Genomic DNA, 20,949 nt, shown 5'->3' on the forward strand with positions numbered 1-20,949 from the left:
GCCCTAGCAGAGGTTCTCCATGAGGGCTCCACCCCTGCAGCAGACTTCTGCCTGGGCATTCAGGTGTTTCCATACATCCTCTGAAATCTAGGTAGAGGTTAAACTCTTATCTTCTAAACTCTTGTCTTCTGTGCGCCCACAGACCCAACACCACATAGAAGCTGCCAAGGTTTAGGGCTTGCACTCTCAGAAACAATGGCTCTAGCTGTACCTTGGTTCTTTTTAGCCATGACTGGAGCTAAAGCAGCTGGATACAGGACAGCATATCTTGAGGCTGCACAGAGCAGCAGGGCCACTGAGGCCCACAAAATCGTTTTTCCCTCCTATGCCACTAGGCCTGTGATGGGAGGGGCTGCTGCAAAGATCTCTGACATGCCCTGGAGACGTTTTCCCCATTGTTTTGGCTATTAACACTGGGCTCGTTGTTACTTATGCAAATTTCTGCAGCAGGTTTGAATTTTCCCCCAGGAAATAGGTTTTTCTTTTCTACCTCATGGTTAGGCTGCAAATTTTCTAAACTTTCATGCTCTGCTTCACTTTTAAATATAAGTTCCAAATTCAAATAATCTCTTCATGAATCCATGTGACTGTACACTTTTAGAAACAACCGGGTCACTTGTTGAATGCTTTGGTGCTTAGAAATCTCTTTTGCCAGACACCCTAAATCATCTTTCTCAAGTTCAAACTTCCACAGATCTCTAGGGCAGGGGCAAAATGCCACCAGTCTCTTTGCTAAAGCATAGCATGAATGACCTTTATTGCAGTTCTCATTAAGTTCCTGACCTCTATTTGAGACCGTCTCAGCCTGAACTTCATTTTTTATATCACTATTAGCATTTTGTTCAGAACCATTCAAGAAGTCTTTGAGAAGTTCCAAACTTTCCCACATCTTCCTGTCTTCTGAGCCCTCAGACTGTTCCAACCTCTGCCCATTACCCAGTTCCAAAGTTGCTTTTACATTTTCAGATTATCTTTATAGCAGTACCTCACTATCCTGGTACCAATTCTCTGTATTAGTCCTTTTTCACACTGCTATAAAGAAATACCTGAGACTGGGTAGTTTATAAAGGAAAGAGGCTTAATTGACTCATGGTTCTGCATGGCTGGGGAGGCCTTAGGAAACTTACAATCATGGTGGAAAGTGAAGAGGAAGCAGACGCCTTCTTCAGAAGGCGACAGGAGAGAAAGAGCAGGGGAAACTGCCACTTTTAAAAGCATCAGATCTCATGAAAACTCACTATCACTAAAACAGCATGGGGGAAACTGCACCCATGATCCAATCACCTCCCACCAGGTGCCTCCCTCAACACATGGGAATTACAATTCAAGATGAGATTTGGGTGGGGACACAAAACCAAACCATATCAGGTGCCAATAAAAAATATTAATGCAGAATGACAACCAGTCCTGCATTTAAAATCAGTGTGTTTTCTTCAGAAATGCATTTATGTTTAAAACTACACAACAGATTTATCAACTGAAGGCATTTTTTTCTTTCTTTGCACCCTGTTTCTTTTTAAAAAATTGAGGAAATAGTTGGACTTGATATATTTCCTTTTGCATATTTAGTCATGCCCAGCCATTGATTTTGGAATAGGTTACTGCAATAAGATTTTATTAGAATTTATAATAGCCATTTAAAACTTCTCCCTGTAAAGATTGTGATTGTACAGAAAAATAGTTTCTAGTTAAATGTCAGTTGAATCAATTCTCCCTTTTTGGATTTTACTGCCATTAGGATGTGATATGTCATCACCTTTCAATTCTCATGTTTTAAAAGCATTTACCTTCTTTTGACTTTGTTTTATATTTTAAAGTTTAGACTTGTATTAAAAAAGGGAGACCTGTCTCTACTTGTAGCACATATTATGTGCCAGGCATGTGTCAGTCATTGAAGATGCAGGTATAAATAAGACTCATGTGCTGTTCTCTGGTTGTAATTCTGGGACATGTAAACAAACCGTTTAGGGTTCCATGTAAATTAAAAAGTAAAACAAAAAAAACATTCAGTACAAGATGATAGATGTTGAAAAGAGGTATCTAGAAGGTACATAGAGAGGAGAACTAGGGACTTCCACAGATGAGGTGCTATTTGACCTGAGTCTTGGGCAGTTAGTAGTTTTTAGTAGTTTGCTAGGCAGCCCTAAGAGAAAGGGATATTTCTTTTTTTGTTTTGTTTTTATCTTGAGATGGAGTCTCACTCTGTTGCCCAGGCAGAGTGCAGTGGCACAATCTCAGCTCACTGCAACCTCTGACTCCTGAGGCAAGCCATCCTCTGGCCTCCTGAGCTCGAGCAATCCTCCTGCCTCAGCCTCCTGAGTAGCTGGGACTATAGGTGCGTGCCACCACGCCTGGCTAATTTTTGAATTTTTTGTAGAGATGGAGCCCAGGTTGGTCTCAAACTCCTGGGCTCAAGCAATTCACTTGCCTTGGCTCCCCAAAGTCCTGAGATTATAGGCATGAGCCACACACCTAACCAAAAAGGACATTTCTGATGGAGAAGAGCCTCTACAAAAGTTAAGATTTATGGAAGAGCGAGGCATATCCACACAACCACATGTCCTTTGATGTGCCTGGAGCATAGAGTGTGTGTGCTAGGAGATGGTGTAACGGAGGTGGGTAAGGATCATATCCTGATGGGCCTTGAATACCTGCATCGTGGGGGTTGGACTTTATGCTTTTAAAATTCAGGAGAAAGATGAATTGTGTAGATTTTGGGCCACACACTGTGGGCAGAAAACAGGACGTACATGGATAGGTAAGTATTGTCCATTTTCTACTTAATCCACTTCTTCAAGTATTAGTTGTCAGGTAGGATTAGACTATAATTCAGGCATCTGGAATTTTAATACTTAACATAAAAAAGGTATGCAAAGGCTTGTCTTAACTCTGTAGTTTATTTTATTTATTTATTTATTTATTTATTTTTTGAGATGGAGTTTCACTCTTGTTGCCCAGGCTGGAGGGCAATGACGCGATCTCGGCCCACTGCGACCTCTGCCTCCCGGGTTCAGGTGATTCTCCTGCCTCACTCTCCCAAGTGTCTGGGCTAACAGGCATGTGCCACCACACCCTACTAATTTTGTATTTTTAGTAGAGATGGGGTTTCACCATGTTGGTCAGGCTGGTCTTGAACTCCTGACCTCAGGTGTTCTGCCTACCTCAGCCTCCCAAAGTGCTGGGATTACAGGCTTGAGCTTGTGCCCAGCCTTAGGTCTGTGGTTCTTAAACTTTGCAACAGATTAGCATTGCTTTGGGACCTTTTAAAAATTTTTGTTTGTTTGTTTGTTTTCTTTTTTTTTGAGATAAAGTCTTGCTCTCTTGCCCAGGCTGGAGTGCAGTGGCATGTTCTCAGCTCACTGCAACCTCCACCTCCTGGGTTCAAGCAGTTCTACTGCCTCAGCCTCTTGAGTAGCTTAGATTATAGGCGTGTGCCACCATGCCTGGCTAATTTTTGTATTTTTAGTAGAGATGGGATTTCACCATGTTGGCCAGGCTGGTCTCGAACTCCTGACCTCGTGATCCGCCTGCGTCATCCTCCCAGAGTGCTGGGATTACAGGCGTGGGCCACTGCGTCCAGCCAGAAGCTTTAAAATATCTTCATGCCCAGGTCACAGTGTCTGGGACTGGAGCCAGATATCAGTATTATTTAAAGATTCCCAGATGATTTCAATGTGCAGCATTGTTTGGAAGCCACTGCCTTGACTTGATAAGCGTTCAATTCTAATGACCTTGATATGTGTGTTATCTAATAATTTGGGGATTGCAATATTCAAAATATAGATTTAAAAAATCTTTAATAAAAGGAGCTATTTGGTTTACCTTGCAAAATCATTATTCCCAACCCGTTATCTAACCTCAAAGTTTTCTAAAATTTTTTTAAAGAAGAGAAAATGATAGTTTTAAATAGATGGAAACTATAATAGAATATGTTCAGATAGAGAAGGACTTTCAAGCATGACTACTGCTACTGTATCTGTAGTCTCTCTCATACACACAGTGTAGGTGTCAACACTATGCATGTCTCTGAAGTGAGTTAATGAGTGAACTGTAGATAGAAATTAAAATCCCCATCTCTGATTTTAGAATCTATTCAAAAACATATGTAGGAGAATTATGCAATTTATATGAAACTAGAAATTATGTTTGGTTTTGCTGCAAGCTAATATGAAATGAAATTATTGGCAGAGCTATGTAAATGTATGTAAAATTTATGTTTTACATAAAGAGAGGAATAGAAGCACATATATATTTAACTGTACCAGTTATATATTATAAATATATATATATTGTGTATATACGTTTCAAAAAGAAATAACGGAAAAATAATTCAAAAACTAATAAAAATGGTTACCTTGAAAGGGGGTAAGGTAGAAATCAGGGAAAAGGGGACCAGAATGGAAATAAGATTTCTTCACATATAACTTGTATTATAGTTTTGACCTTGGAACCATTGAAATGTTTTATGTAATTAAGAATCCCAATGTATTAATAAGTTGGAAAGAAAAAGCAATTGCTAAAAATTGAAAACAAGCACATTAAAGGTCCATCAAATTGGTGCCATAACTAGGTATTGGAAATAATTATTTCAAGTGACTTTAGAAACCCAGTATTGTGATTAGACATTCCTAATAAGATCAGTCTGATAAACAAAAATAATTAGGTCTGGGCATGGTGGTTCATGCTTGTAATCCCAGCACTTTGGGAGATCAAGGCGAGTGGGTCACTTGAGGCCAGGAGTTCCAGACCAGCCTGGCCAACATGGTGAAACCCCATCTCTACTAAAAATACAAAAATTAGCTGGGTGTGGGGGTGCACACCTGTAATCTCAGCTACTTGGGAGGCTGAGGCAGGGGAATCGCTTGAACCCGGGAGGCAGAGGTTGCAGTGAGTGAAATTGTGCCACTACACTCCAGCCTGGGCAACAGAGTGAGACTCTTGTCACAAGAAACAAAAACAAAGAATTGGAAAGAAATTGGAAACTACATTCAAAAAATTTAACATTGCTACTTTGAAACTGTTGTAGGATAAGGCATACCAGTAATTATGTCATTAGAAACTGAAAGTTTTAGCCAGGCACAGTGGCTCACGCCTGTAATCCCAGCACTTTGGGAGGCCGAGGTGGGCGGATCACAAGGTCAGGAGATCGAGACCATCCTGGCTAACATGGTGAAACCCCGTCTCTACTAAAAATACAAAAAAAAATTAGCCGGGTGTGGTGGTGGGCACCTGTAGTTCAGGTACTCGGGAGGCTGAGGCAGGAGAATGGCATGAACCCAGGAGGCGGAGCTTGCAGTGAGCCGAGATGTCACCACTGCCGTTCAGCCTGGGCGACAGATTGAGACTCTGTCTCAAAAGAAAAAGAAACTGAAAGTTTTAAAGTGAGAGAAAAGCGTTACGAGAATAAAGAAGTAGAAACGATCTTAAAGTTGAATGGGAAATCGTCATGTAAGCTTGTGATTTATTTTTCTCTGTCTGAAAAAAGTACATATTTCTTAGTTTTTTGCACAATAAAGATTTAGAAGCAGTGACAACTGAGTAGCAGTGAATATTCTTAGTGCCCTGAGTATGGCCTCTAAATACTGTTTGCCACTGACAGGAATAGTGTCTTTGGAGAAGTCGTTTATTCCAGTGCTGGGCAGGAAGGCAAGACATCTTCTTGTGTCAGAAAGCAGGAAAGCTGTGAAAGGTTGCTGGAGACATATCAAAGGTTTAGAAGGTACAACTTGAAGGGATTCTCATTGGCCAAAGATGAGACTATTGGAACAACCAAAAGAATGAAAGCAATGAATTTAAACACACACACACACACACACACACACACGTACGTGTGTATTTTCAGTCCTTATATGGAGATAGACTTGTGATTAGGAAAAATGTAGTCACCATTGAAGATTATTAGGACAACCAGCTCATTATTCTGAAAATTGATAAACAAAAGTAAAGAATCAAGGCATTTATCTTCCCTTTCTTTTATGACTTTTATTGTGGTATTATAAAATAGTTGATAAGAAAAGTTCTTTATAACAGGATTCTAGCTAATAAATGCAGAAGGAATAGCAGAAATTAGAAAATCACTATTTAGTAGCCCCTAATGAAATAATGACTCTAGGCAGGGATCACTGTGGATGCTAAAACCATTAGTTTAAGATTGAAACATTCTCTGAACAATCTTAGGATCACTAAAAGTGGGTCAACCAGAAATTATATGCCTCCTAATATAATTGGAAGCTAAAAAAAAAAAATGAACTAATCTGATTAAGCCTCCAGATCTAACTTCTAATTTAAAGGAAATTGGAAGGGTAGAGAAAAAAGTTAATTACCACCATGAGGAAACATTTGGGATAATCCAGAAGGCAAGACATTCTATGAGACCAATAACTTGGTTTCTTTCAACAAATAAATGTTATGGGATGTGGGGCAGGAAGATCAAGGTGTGGGGAGGAGGACTGTCCTAACTTAGAAGAGGCTTAAGAGACATAACGGCTAAGTGTAAAATGTGGGTCTTGTTTGGATACTGACTCAAATAAGCTGACTGTGAAAGAAACATTTTTGGGGACAGTCAGGGAAATATGAATAAGGACTGAGTGTTAAATTATATTAAGTAGCCATTGTTAATCTTGTTGGGGTGAAATTGACCTGTGCTTATGTAAAAAACAAACTGGCCTTACCTACTGAAGTATTTAGGAGTAAAAGGTCTGATGTTAAAATACCCCAGTAGTCAGCCATTCAGTCAATAATGGGACAGATGAAACAGGATGGGCAACATGTTGATCATTATGGAAGGTGCGTAATGGGTGCCTGGGGGTTTATTATACTCTTCTCTCTACTTTTATGCATGTTTTAAAAAGTCCATAATGAAAAAAAGTTGAAAATTTAAGTTTCAGAGCTGGAGGTGGTGGCTCATGCATGTAATTCCAGCACTTTGGAAGGCCTAGGCAGGAGGATTACCTGAGCCCAGGATTCAGAGACCAGCCTGGGAAACATGGTAAAACCCTGTCTCTACAAAAAATTAAAAAATGAGCTGGTGTTGTCGTGTGCACCTGTGGTCCCAGCTACTCGGGAGGCTGAGGTGGGAGGATCAATTGAACCCAGAAGGTGGAGGCTGCAGTGAGCTGCGCTCATGGCACTGCACTGCAGCCTGGGTAACAGAGTGAGACCCTGTCTCAAAAGAGAAAACTAAAGTTTCACCTTAAAAGAAATATATAGCCCTTTCTAATCACTCAGGAATTAAAAGTCAGTGACCCTTTCCTTTGTATTGATACAGATAAGAATAAAAATTCTGGACATAGTTTTTTATTTGACAACTTTTAATTAAATAGACCAACTTAAAAAGGGCAGTACTTTACAGTAGATTAAAGATGAGCTCTTTGGGAATTGGTTTCAGTAATAAAATTTGTCCTCTCAAACTGTGGTTTTGATGAGGTTCAGATTTCATAAAGCAGCACAAAACATTGTGCAGTGGGTTTTTTTTTTTTTTTCTTTTTCCATTCTCCTGGTTAATTTTCTTCACCACTGCCAAGAGTTATTTCATCAGATAGGCCTCTAGAGGACCCTGCTCTTAAAGCATAAAGTCAGGCACTGCATATCTCTCTTCCTTTTTGTATTTAATTTGACCATTTGCCATGCCCACTATTTGAGTGGGAGTGGAGGGGGAGGTTGGGAATAAGGAAGAGATGGAAGAGGAGACTAACAGAAGATGTGCTTTCCATTCAGATTTGTTTCTCCTTTCCTTCATTCATTCCAGAAACTTTTATTAGCACTACTGTGTACAAGATACTGTACCAGGCTAGCTGGGAAGACAAACACCTTAGGCATGCCCTTGCCCTCCTGGAGTCCTTGCCTGTCTAGGGAGGCAGACTTCCGGTTATCTAATGTCTAATGTGGTAAGCGCTGTGAATGTATGCAGTGTTATGGGAAGGGAGGATTTGTCTGGGGAAGGGGCAGGGAGGGCATCCTTTGGTCTAAAGGGGAAGTTGGAATGAATTATTCAAGTGGAGAGGCCAGGGTAGTAGTGTTAGAGTCAAATGAAAGAGCACGCTTGACCAGAAAGGATAGAGCCTGTGTGCTTGGAGCTGTCAGCGTTTTGGCCATTGTGCCAAGATCAGGGGAAAGACATTGCAGATTTTAAAAATCGATGAAATATTTTATACATTATAAAATACATGTAAGATGTAAAAATGATATATTGAACACACATATTCACCATCTAGCTTAAAGAAATGAAACATTACCTATACCATTGGAGTCCGCTGCTTACCCTTTCTAGTCCTATCCTTCCTCTCTCTCCATTTTTTTTCCTCCCTTCTTCCCAGGAGTAACCACTAGCCTAAATTTTCTATTTATATATTTTTTGCTTTTCTTTCTATTTTTACAACATATGTATGCATCCCTAAGTCATGCATAGTTTTGCATGATTTTGACCTTTGGGTAATAAGAATCAACATGGATGAATCTCACGTAATGTTGAGCGAAGATGCTAAGCTGTAGGAGCTACATATAGTGTGAAACCATTGAAAGGCTTTGTACGGGGGAGTGACATTTAATTTGTATTTTCTAAAGATTACTTTTTATGCAGTGTGGATAATGGATTGGAGGTAAACAAAAATGGATGGGGAGAACAGTTAGAAGGATGTTATAATCTAAGTGGTAACTTATGGTTGATGGTTGTAACCTCTTAAGAGAAATCATAGACACATTCTTAGCCATAGCTCTTCAGGATCTTATCCCTCCCAACTATTCAACCTTGCTGTTCCCCAAATCTGGCAAGCTTGTTCCTTGTTCAAGGTCTTTCCCTGTTCTCTGTAACCTGAGCCTTTCATCTCGGGCCTGCAGAGTTCAATGTTTAACTGCACTCAAGTCTCTGCACAGAGAGGTCTTTCCTGGCCATTTTGTTGAGAAATGACCCCCTGCTCTTGTCATTATTTTCTGTTCTCCTTAGTCTGCTTTTCCTTTGTAGTTTTTTAAAAAACTGCAACTTGAAATTATACAATTATTTATAGCATGTTTTCTGCTGCTAAAATATAAGATCCATAGGGGCTGGTCTTTTCTAAACTTGTAACCTCCCTTCCCCCCGTACCTAGTACATAGTGGGTGCTTAATAAACATTTGTTGAATAGATGAGTGAATTGATTGAAGTTGGGATAATGGAATTCATTCTTCCCTTTTCAGCTGTATCTCAAACATCTCTCTGGCTGTGAACTTTTTTCAGAGCTTGAGGTTAATGCCCAAACCCTGTCTTGCAGTCATCTCAAACTCAGTATATATAAAATTACATTATTTTCCTTCCTTCAGTCTTTTACTTTTGTTAATGCTGCCATCACTGACAGTCCTCAGGCACAAAACCTTGGTGTTATCTTGCAGTGTTCACTACCCCCGACCCCTAGGGTGCTGTATATTCCCATTTATGTCTTTGGGGAAGTTTTCTGGTTACTGTTTGATCTCTGCTTTTTGCCTGTTGACATTTTAGCCAGCCCTCAGGGCCCCGCTTCAATCCTTCTCTTAGGTCTGTAGTTTGTTTTGTTTTGTTTTTGAGACAGGGTCTTACTCTGCTACCCAGACTGTAGTGCAGTGGCATGATCACGGCTCAGTGCTGTCTTGACCTTGACCTTGTGGGCTCAAGCCATCCTCCCACCTCAGCCTCCTGGGTAGCTGGGACTACTGTTACGTGTCCCCACACCTGGCTAATTTTTAAAATTTTTTTATAGAGACGGGGTCTCGCCATATTGTCCAGGCTGGTCTCGAACTTGTGGCCTCAAGCAATCCTCCTGCTTCGGCCTCCCAAAGTGCTGGGATTACAGGCATGAGCCACCATGCCTGTTGTAGTTACTTTTTATTTAATTAAAAACAAAAAAAAAAACTCCACACAGTCTCCTGATCTGTTAGTTCCTCTCCCATGTCCTAATATTTTGAACATAGTATTCAGTTGCCTTTCTTTTTTTTTTTTTTTTTTTTTTGAGACAGGGTCTCACTCTGTCACTCAGCCTAAAGTACAGTGCCACAATCTTGGCTCACTGCAACCACCTCCCGGGAGCGATTCTCCTGGCTCAGCCTCCCGCGTGGCTGAGACTACAGGTGCATGCCATCACACCCGGCTAAGTTTTATATTTTTAGTAGGGATGGGGTTTCACCATGTTGGTCAGGGTGGTCTCGAACTCCTGGCCTTAAGTGACCCGCCTGCCTCAGCCTCCCAAAGTGCTGGGATTGCAGGCATGAGCCACCACACTCAGCCTATTTCCTTATTATCCCATTTTTAACTTCACCACCGTATGTGTCCTATCTTTAGCTCTGTCTTAGAGACCTAATGCTTGCCACTTGGTTGTGCAACAGAAGACAGCTGGCAGCAACAATGCCATCCACATGGTTTTCTTCCTATCTTTGATGTTGATTTAGGCTGGATTCTCTTGAGCCGGTGGAGGCTCCTGCAGTTTTAGAAGGTGAGAAGTCACAAGGTCTCACCTGCTGCATCACGCTGGAGGTGTGTGGAGGCAGTGGCGTCTGAGCTGATGATGCTAGTATTTACTTAGCAATTCTCTATACCTACCTAGCAGTGATTCAGGTTGTAAAGAGAAATTTGATTGGTTAAATTATTTTAACCAATGTTTGAATGCCTATTTTACTGTGATGAACGTAGATGTACAAAATGTTTTACTCATTAGGAGTCTCCAAAATCTAGCAGGTATAGTCAGTTATGTAACATTCTTTTAAGTAAATAAAATATGGTAAATGCTGAGTTAGAAGTAGGTGCAAGCTGTTGTTGAAGGCATCATATGACTCATTGACGAGGCTTATTTCATAAGGGATGTAATGGGCCACATCTTGACAGATAAATGGAAATTTACAAGTGGACAGGGGCTTTAAGATCCTTGTATAGGTAATTCATGAAAACACAATGGAATCAATGGGCCCAAATGTAGCTCCAGTAAAGGGTGATACCAGCAGGGGTAGAGCTTTAGTTCCTTGATATCATGGCTTAAGGTAGCCAAGAAGTTCTGATTCAACAGTGCCCTCAAGTAGCATGCTGTACAGATAGCCTCGCATAGCGATTAAGAGTGGGCTCTGCAATTAGGCTGCCCAGGTTCAGATTTCATCTCTGTGCCTTACTAGCTTTGGGACTCTGGACAAGTTACTTAACCTCTCTGGGCCTTGACATTGTATCTACTTCATATAAATGAAAATTAAATGAAATAAAATACATAAAGTGCTTATCAACAGGATCTGACACTCAGAGTGTTCAATAAAGGTTTGCTATTTTTATTTTTGACTGTTTACATCAGCCTAAAGCAGGGGTTGGGAAACTACATCATGTGGGCCAGGACCAAATCTGGCCTGCAGTTAGATTTACAAATAAAGTTTTATTGGAACCAAACCATGCCCATTAATTCAGTATTGACTATGGCTGCTTTGTGTGTGCTGCAAGAGCTGGGTTTAGTAGTTGTGACAGTGACCAAATAGCCTGTAAAGTCTGAAGTATTTACCATGTGGCTCTTTGTAGAAGAAATGTAACTTTTTGAAGAAACTTACCATTTACTATATGGTCCTTTGTAGGAGAAATTTAGAGGATAAAATCAAACTCTTTATCTCTCAAGATCTTCAGTGATTGCTTCCAAACCAGCCTTTTTTCTATCCATAACTAACAGATGGCAACAGCACCTTTGGTTTTCACTGGCCCTTCTATTCCTTTCATAGCTGCTGCTGGATTGTGCTTCCTTTAGTGTCCCAACTACTCTTCTATCTTTTGCATGAATGTGGGCAGAGGCAGGGCCAGGACTAGGGTAGGATGTGTGAGGCACTCACTCTAGGTACACAATTTAAGGGGGCCCCAAAAAACTTGATAATCAAGATAATTTGTTAATGTTTTTAAAAATTAAAATTAATGCAAAAAACCCATGATGAACAAAGTATTGATATTTTACTTTTTTATTCCTTTTTTGGAAGCTTAATATAATTTTGTTAAACTTTTTTCCAGGTTTAGTATGATAGGCAAATAAAAATTTGTAGGCCGGGCACGGTGGCTGTAATCCTAGCACTTTGGGAGGCTGAGGTGGTAGGACTGCTTGAGCCTACAAGTTTGAGACCAGCCTGGGGAACATGGTGAGACACTGTCTCTACAAAAAATAAGAAAAAAATTAGCTGAGTGTGGTGGCACGCAAGTGTGACTCCAGCTACTTAGGAAGCTGAGGTGGGAGGACCGCTTGAACCCAGGAGGTCATAGCTGCAGTGAGCTGAGATTGTGCCACTGCACTCCAGCCTGGGCGACTGCGCAAGACCCTGTTTTGGGGGGGAAAAAAAGAAATCTAAGTTGTACAGTTTAGTGTTTTGATCTAAATATATCTTGAGTAATGATTCCTACAGAGCTAATTAACATATCCGTCACTTGAATAGTTACCATTTTCTTGTTCTCACGATAAGAACATTGCAGATCTACTCTCTTAGCAAATTTCAAGTATTCAGTAATACATTATTATTTATAATAGTTACCATGATGTACATTGAATCTCTAGAAATTATTCATCTTATAACTAAAAGTTTGTATCCTTTGACCAACATATCTCCATTTCCCCCACCCCCAGCCCCTGGCAAACACTGTTCTACTGTATGTTTCTCTTAAGTTTGACTTTTTTAGATTCCATATATAAGTGACGGGATCAGTATTACTGATGTTTTTTTTCCTCAGCCTCCAACATGGCTCAACATAGTACTGGGCAGCAGAGAGAAAGTAACCACATTTAAGTGGCTTAAGCCCAGATACTCATACTTCCTACATATATGTGGGAGAGAGTAATAAGATTGAAAGTAACCTGCTGGCTGATCACCAATGTGATATACCAATGGCATATACGCAGGTCCTTGTCAGGACTAATTTCATAAAGTATAATTACGCACATATTTTGTTGAACGTAGTTTACAGGAGTGATCTGTGTATAATCTGTTGTATAAAATGAAGGAATGAAAACATTTCCAAAAGTTTTCAAATGGTTCATTTGAAATGGTTCACTGAGAGCAGTGAAGCATACATTAGAATAGCAGCATTGGATAACTAAAACTGTTTACCAAGAGATCTGGAAGGATCACCTGGTTCCTGCAAGCTTTTTCTAGGAAAGGCCAGATAGGGATATTAATTGAATTTTAATGCTTTCCAATAAACATTGACCCAGCAAGCTTTTTTAGATGACTAACTTTCTAATCTGCTTTGACATTTCTTCGTGGGGCTGCAAACAGTGATTTGTTGGTAGGTTTTAAAATATGTATAATTTGTTTCAGTGAAGAAGGTTTGGAAGTATACTGTAGAATTCTATGAAAGCAGAATGGAGTCTTATCTGTAAGGAATAAGTCTGGAGGAATGGACAAGATCAACTTCTCATTTCTCGGACACCTTGTTGAGATGGATAGGAATTATTTGATGTTTTGACATAGTAAATTAGTTGTTCTGCCTCTCACTGTTATATAACAAGAGATAAAATGCAACGTTGAACTTGATGGTCTTTTGCTTTCTAAATGCTTTTCATTGTTTTTAGGTGTATAGTGTTGACTGGAGCCAAACCAGAGGTGAACAGCTTGTGGTGTCTGGCTCATGGGATCAAACTGTCAAATTGGTATGATAGCATTATTGTATTCGAAAACAAATATTCCCCTCTCTAGAGCTTCTGCTAAATTTTCTTTTCTTTTCCAAACATACTTCTGTAGCTTTATGATTGGATAGCTGAATTTTCTTAGAAAAAAAAAAATTAAAACATTTATTAGAACTTAAAATTTTCTAATCTTTTGGCTGTGAACTAATAGCTCAGCATTAGTTTGGCACTTAAATACCATCCTGCTTTATATCAAAATAGATCTTTAAAAATCCTTGAGATCTGTATATATATTGTATGTATATATATAAATGTATATAGTTTATTGGTATGTATAGTATATGTAAAAGCATAAATTTGAATTTATCCCTCTTGAGTAATTGATCTATTCATTTATTTTTAGTGGGATCCAACTGTTGGAAAGTCTCTGTGCACCTTTAGAGGCCATGAAAGTATTATTTATAGCACAATCTGGTCTCCCCACATCCCTGGTTGTTTTGCTTCGGCCTCAGGTAAGTAATTCCGTATTTACCAAAAGCCTTATTTGTAGTGAATGGTGGCCTTGTTTTTACCATTAGGTGGCGCTGTGTACCTTAGATTCAAAGAGAAAACAGGAGACTATTACTATTCTTTTGTGCTCTTAAGACTTTACTTGTTTTTTTTTAATTTTTATTTTTTATTTTTATTATTATACTTTAAGTTCTAGGGTACATGTGCACAACATGCAGGTTTGTTACATATGTATACATGTGCCATGTTGGTGTGCTGCACCCATTAACTGGTCATTTACATTAGGTATATCTCCTAATGCTATCCCTCCCCGCTTTCCCCACCCCATGACAGGCCCTGGTGTGTGATGTTCCCCATCCTGTGTCCAAGTGTTCTCATTGTTCAGTTCCCACCTATGAGTGAGAACATGTGGTGTTTGGTTTTCTGTCCTTGCAATAGTTTGCTCAGAATGATGGTTTCCAGCTTTGTCCATGTCCCTACAAAGGACATGAACTCATGTTTTTTTATGGCTGCATAGTATTCCATGGTGTATATGTGCCACATTTTCTTAATCCAGTCTATCATTGATGGACATTTGGGTTGGTTCCAAGTCTTTGCTATTGTGAATAGTGCCACAATAAACATACATGTGCATGTGTCTTTATAGCAGCATGATTTATAATCCTTTGGGTATGTACCTAGTAATGGGATTGCTGGGTCAAATGGTATTTCTGGTTCTAGATCCTTGAGGAATCGCCACACTGTCTTCCACAATGGTTGAACTAGTTCACATTCCCACCAACAGTGTAAAAGTGTTCCTATTTCTCCACATCCTCTCTAGCACCTGTTGTGTCCTGAGTTGTTAATGATCACCTTTCTAACTGGTGTGAGATGGTATCTCATTGTGGTTTCAATTTGCATTTCTCTGATAGCCAGTGATGGTGAGCATTTTTTCATGTGTCTGTTGGCTGCATAAATATCTTCTTTTGAGAAGTGTCTGTTCTTATCCTTCACCCACTTTTTGATGCGGTTGTTTGATTTTTTCTTGTAAATTTAAATTCTTTGTAGATTCTGGATATTAGCTCGTTGTCAGATGGGTAGACTGCAAAAATTTTCTCCCATTCCGTAGGTTGCCTGTTCACTGTGATGGTAGTTTCTTTTGCTGTGCAGAAGCTCTTTAGTTTAATTAGATCCCATTTGTCAATTTTGGCTTTTGTTGCCATTGCTTTTGCTGTTTTAGTCATGAAGTCCTTGCCCATGCCTATGTCCTGAATGGTATTGCATAGGTTTTCTTCTAGGGTTTTGATGGTTTTAAGTCTAACATTTAAGTCTTTAATCCATCTTGAATTAATTTTTGTATAAGGTGTAAGGAAGGGATCCAGTTTCAGCTTTCTACATATGGCTAGCCAATTTTCCCAGCACCATTTATTAAATAGGGAATCCTTTCCCTATTTCTTGTTTTTGTCAGGTTTGTCAAAGATCAGATGGTTGTAGGTGTGTGGTATTATTTCTGAGGGCCCTGTTCTGTTCTATTGGTCTATATCTCTGTTTTGGTACCAGTACCATGCTGTTTTGGTTACTGTACCCTTGTAGTATAGTTTGAAGTCAGGTAGCACGATGCTTCCAGCTTTGCTCTTTTGGCTTGGGACTGTCTTGGCAATGTGGGCTCTTTTTTGATTCCATACGAACTTTAAAGTAGTTTTTTCCAATTCATTGGTAGCTTGATGGGGATGGCATCAAATCTCTAAATTACCTTGGGCAGTATGGCCATTTTCACAATATTGATTCTTCCTATCCATGAGCATAGAATGTTCTTCCATTTGTTTATGTCCTCTTTTATTTCACTGAGCAGTGGTTTGTAGTTCTCCTTGAAGAGGTCCTTCACATCCCTTGTAAGTTGGATTCCTAGGTATTTTATTCTCTTTGAAGCTATTGTGAATGGGAGTTCGTTCATGATTTGGCTCTCTGTTTGTCTGTTATTGGTGTATAGGAATGCTTGTGATTTTTGCACATTGATTTTGTATCCTGAGACTTTGCTGAAGTTGCTTATCAGCTTAAGGAGATTTTGGGCTGAGACGATGGGATTTTCTAAATATACAATCATGTCACCTGCAAACAGGGACAATTTGACTTCCTCTTTTTCTAATTGAATACCCTTTATTTCTTTCTCCTGCCTGATTGCCCTGGCCAGAACTTCCAACACTGTGTTGAATAGGAGTGGTGAGAGAGGGCATCCCTGTCTTGTGCTAGTTTTCAAAGGGAATGCTTCCAGGTTTTGCCCATTCAGTATGATATTGGCTGTGGGTTTTTCATAAATAGCTCTCATTATTTTGAGATACATCCCATCAATACCGAATTTATTGAGAGTTTTTCAGCATGAAGCGCTGTTGAATTTTGTCAAAGGCCTTTTCTGCATCTATTGAGATAATCGTGTGGTTTTTGTCTTTGGTTCTGTTTTTATGCTGGATTACGTTTATTGATTTGCATATGTTGAACCAGCCTTGCATCCCAGGGATGAAGCCCACTTGATGGTGGATAAGTTTTTTGATTTGCTGCTGGATTTGGTTTGCCGGTATTTTACTGAAGATTTTTGCATCGATGTTCATCAGGGATATTGGTCTAAAATTCTCTTTTTTTGTTGCGTCTCTGCCAGGCTTTGGTATCAGGATGATGCTGGCCTCATAAAATGAGTTAGGGAGGATTCCCTCTTTTTCTATTGATTGGAATAGTTTCAGAAGGAATGGTACCAGCTCCACTTTGTACCTCTGATAGAATTCGACTGGTCCTGGACTTTTTTTGGTTGGTAGGCTATTATTGGCCTCAATTTCAGAGCCTGGTATTCGTCTGTTCAGGGATTCAGCTTCTACCTGGTTTAGTCTTGTGAGGGTGTATGTGTCCAGGAATTTATCCGTTTCTTCTGGATTTTCTAGTTTATTTGCATAGAGGTGTTTATAGTATTCTCTGATGGTAGTTTGTATTTCTGTGGGATTGGTGGTGATATCCCCTTTATCGTTTTTATTGCGTCTATTTGATTCTTCGCTCTTTTCTTCTTTATTAGTCTTGCTAGCAGTCTATCAATTTTGTTGATCTTTTCAAAAAACCAGCTCCTGGATTCACTGATTTTTTGAAGGGTTTTTTGTGTCTCTATCTCCTTCAGTTCTGCTCTGATCTTAATTATTTCTTGCCTTCTGCTAGCTTTTGAATGTGTTTGCTCTTGCTTCTCTGGTTCTTTTCATGTTAGGGGGTCAATATTAGATCTTTCCTGCTTTCTCTTGTGGGCATTTAGTGCTATAAATTTCCCTCTACACACTGCTTTAAATGTGTCCCAGAGATTCTGGTATGTTGTATCTTTGTTCTCATTGGTTTCAAAGAACATCTTTATTTCCACCTTCATTTTGTTATGTATCCAGTAGTCATTCAGGAGCAGGTTGTTCAGTTTCCATGAGGTTGAGTGGTTTTGAGTGAGTTTCTTAATCCTGAGTTTAGTTTCATTGCACTATGGTCCGGGAGACAGTTTGTTATAATTTCTGTTCTTTTACATTTGCTTAGGAGTGCTTTACTTCCAACTATGTGGTCAGTTTTGGAATAAGTGTGATGTGGTGCTGAGAAGAATGTATATTCTGTGGATTTGGGGTGGAGAGTTCTGTAGATGTCTATTAGGTCTGCTTGATGCAGAGCTGAGTTCAATTCCTGGATACCCTTGTTAACTTTCTGTCTCGTTGATCTGTCTAATGTTGACAGTGGGGTGTTAAAGTCTCCCATTATTATTGTATGGGAGTCTAAGTCTCTTTGTAGGTGTCTAAGGACTTGTTTCATGAATCTGGGTTCTCATATATTGGGTGCATATATATTTAGGATAGTCAGCTCTTCTTGGTCCCTTTACTATTATGTAATGGCCTTCTTTGTCTCTTCTGATCTTTGTTGGTGTAAAGTCTGTTTTATCAGAGACTAGGATTGCAACCCCTGCTTTTTTTTATTTTCCGTTTGTTTGATAGATCTTCTATCCCTTTATTTTGAGCCTATGTGTGTCTCTGCACATGAGATGAGTCTCCTGAATATAGTACACTGATGGGTCTTGACTCTTTATCCAATTTGCCAGTCTGTGTCTTTTAATTGGAGCATTTAGCCTATTTACATTTAAGGTTAATATTGTTATGTGTGAATTTGATCCTGTGATTATGATGTTAGCTGGTTATTTTGCTTGTTAATTGATGCAGTTTCTTCCTAGCATCGATGGTCTTTACAATTTGGCATGTTTTTGCAGTAGCTGGTACCAGTTGTTCCTTTCCATGTTTAGGACTTTACTTCTTTATCAGCCTCTTGACAAGAATTAGCTGTGGTTCAGATTACTTTTCGATGATTCCAGCTCCTAAAGAATAATTCCTAGATTTCTGGCAAGGACAAATTCATGGATGGTAATGTTATAACTGAGATATGATACATGTTTGAAAGAGAAGGTCTTGAGTTTTGTTTTAGAACACTGTTTCAGAACCTGTGAGACATGCGTCTGCTTGTCAATGAGCAGGTTGAGCTTGGAGCTGAGAACTCTGGCTTTGTGAATAAAAATTGTATCATTGGCTTAGAATTGGTAACTGAAGCCATTGCAATAAATCAGAGCACCTAGGAAAGACTAAGTCAAAGAAACCTTGGAATAGAGCACAAGTTGGCAAACTGCTGCCCTCAGATCAAAACTGATGGTTTTTATAAATAGTTTCATTGGGATACAACTATGCCCATTTATTAACATATTGTCTGTGGTTGCTTTCACACTGTAGTGATGGAGTTGAGTAGTTGTGAGAGAAACTGAAAGGTCCTCAAAGCCAAAAATATTTACCGCCTGTGGCCCTTTACAGAAAATGTTTGCTGACCTCTGGTATAAATCCTCAAGGAGAGAGAAAGAAGCGGAAACTCTTTTGTGCAGTTGGCTGTTTAGTAGAGAACAGAAGACATTAGCTGGAAGAGGAGGTGGTGCTCCTAATAGTGTCTCCTCTTTCAGTTATGCAGCATCCAAAGATAGGCAATAGGTAGGATAATTGTTCCTTTCTTGCTAATAAACTGTATCAGTGCCCTGAGTTGTTGAATTATGTTGATTGGCTTTCTTAGGAGATATAATATCACACACTTTTTTCTCGTTATTTCATTATTTTTAATTTTAAAAGTGAAAAATTACCAAACCATCCTAAATTGTGAAAGTACTATTAGGTTGAAAACACTCAGAAATGGAAACCTTCAGGTAAATTATATACAGACAAGTATATCCATTTAGAGTATGCAATTTTCTTTTTACAGGGAGCATGATTAAGGTGAAAGATTATGTAATTTTTTGAGATCCTAATAATGAATACTAGTAATGCCTATGTGTAGTGGCATAGTTAATAGAAGAAAAAATATTTTTGTTCTCTGATAAAAATTAACAGTTTTCTAGAATGATGAGCAGTACACACTGTCAACTTATAAGGTTATAAACTATTATTTTTTGAATTTTTAAGCTAAGTCATAGCTTTTTTTGTCCATAATCTGAGTTAAATCTTTTCTAAGATTTAATTTAAATTTTTTTCTAAGACTTCATGTGAAGTCATTTGGAATGGGACCGGTAATATATTTTTTCTTCTCATGTTGCCTTTTCCAAGCCTGAATTCCTTCTTTGGTCTTTTATCTTTCTGTAACATAGTTAACCATAAGGCTGAGTGTGTATTAAGTCAGTGGTAGCAATATTAATACATTTAATTTGAATCAGTAAACGCTTTCACTTACATATATAACTTGAGTTAATTATCTTTTATGTTTTTATTATTATTATTGAGATAGAGTCTAGCTCTGTTGCCTAGGCTGGAGTACAGGGGTGCAATCTCGGCTCACTGCAACCTCCGCATCCCGGATTCAAGCAATTCTCCTGCCTCAGCCTTCTGAGTAACTGGTACTACAGGTGTGCGCCATCACACCCAGTTAATTTTTGTATTTTTAATAGAGACGGGGTTTCACCGTGTTGGCCAGGCTGGTTTCAAACTCCTGACCTCAGGTGATCCACCCACTTCGGCCTCCCAAAGTGTTAGGATTACAGGTGTGAGCTACTGTGCCTGGCCTATGGCTTTGATTTGGAATAAATGGTAATGAGTTTTGTGCTTATAGTGAATTGGATCTGTAAGTTGACCACAGTTCAGTTTACTGGTTTGTAATTTTACCACTGGTGAAAGGTTCTACCGCAGAGAGTATTAGTCCAAGTCGAATTAAAGTTCTTGTAAGGATGTGAATTAGATTGACATTAGCATTATTTTCTTAGGTGAGGGATGCCTTTTAGCATTATATCCTACAGTTTCAAAGGAGTCATTTCAAACTCTAGATTGAATTAGTGGTGTAGAATAGATCCACCTCAAAAATGAACTGAGGCCAGGCATGGTGGCTCACATCTGTAATCCCAGCACTTTGGAAGGCTGAGGCGGATGGATCACTTGACAACAGGAGATCGAGACCAGCCTGGCCAATGAGCATGGTGATACCTGTCTCTACAAAAATACAAAAATTAGCCGGGCATGGTGGCACACACCTGTAATCTCAGCTACTTGGGAGGCTGAGGCAGGAGAATCACTTGAACATGGGAAGTGGAGATTGCATTGAGCCTAGATAGAGCCACCACACTCCAGCCTGGGCAACAGAGCAAGACTGTCTCAAAGAAAAAAAAAAAGAACTGAAACATGCTTCTCTTCTAGTGAAACAGTGAAGACCTGTCTGCGGGGAGCTCTAATTGGCAACATACACAGTAAACTAAAATTAATAATGAGAATATAATTTTGTATAGTTGGAAAAGTATTCATAAATACAATTCCTTGAACAATTGGTACGTCTTAAAAAAATTCCTTACCTTTTTTTTTTTTTTTTTTTTTTTTTTTTT

The 20,949-nt window shown here is 39.2% G+C and overlaps 1 protein-coding gene across 1 annotated transcript in view; it reads left to right on the forward strand.

Moving 5' to 3' along the window:
* The window catches only part of PEX7 (peroxisomal biogenesis factor 7), a 93,166-nt gene that overhangs the window by 9,924 nt on the left and 62,293 nt on the right, over positions 1–20,949 (forward strand). Inside the window, exons 4-5 of the mRNA XM_025382887.1 lie at positions 13,518–13,595; positions 13,975–14,083. Of these exons, the coding sequence (XP_025238672.1) occupies positions 13,518–13,595; positions 13,975–14,083 (187 nt within the window). The remainder of the gene's footprint in view (positions 1–13,517; positions 13,596–13,974; positions 14,084–20,949) is intronic.

This window comes from Theropithecus gelada, chromosome 4 (genome assembly GCF_003255815.1).
Source record: "Theropithecus gelada isolate Dixy chromosome 4, Tgel_1.0, whole genome shotgun sequence".
NCBI classification, from domain to species: Eukaryota; Metazoa; Chordata; class Mammalia; order Primates; family Cercopithecidae; genus Theropithecus; species Theropithecus gelada.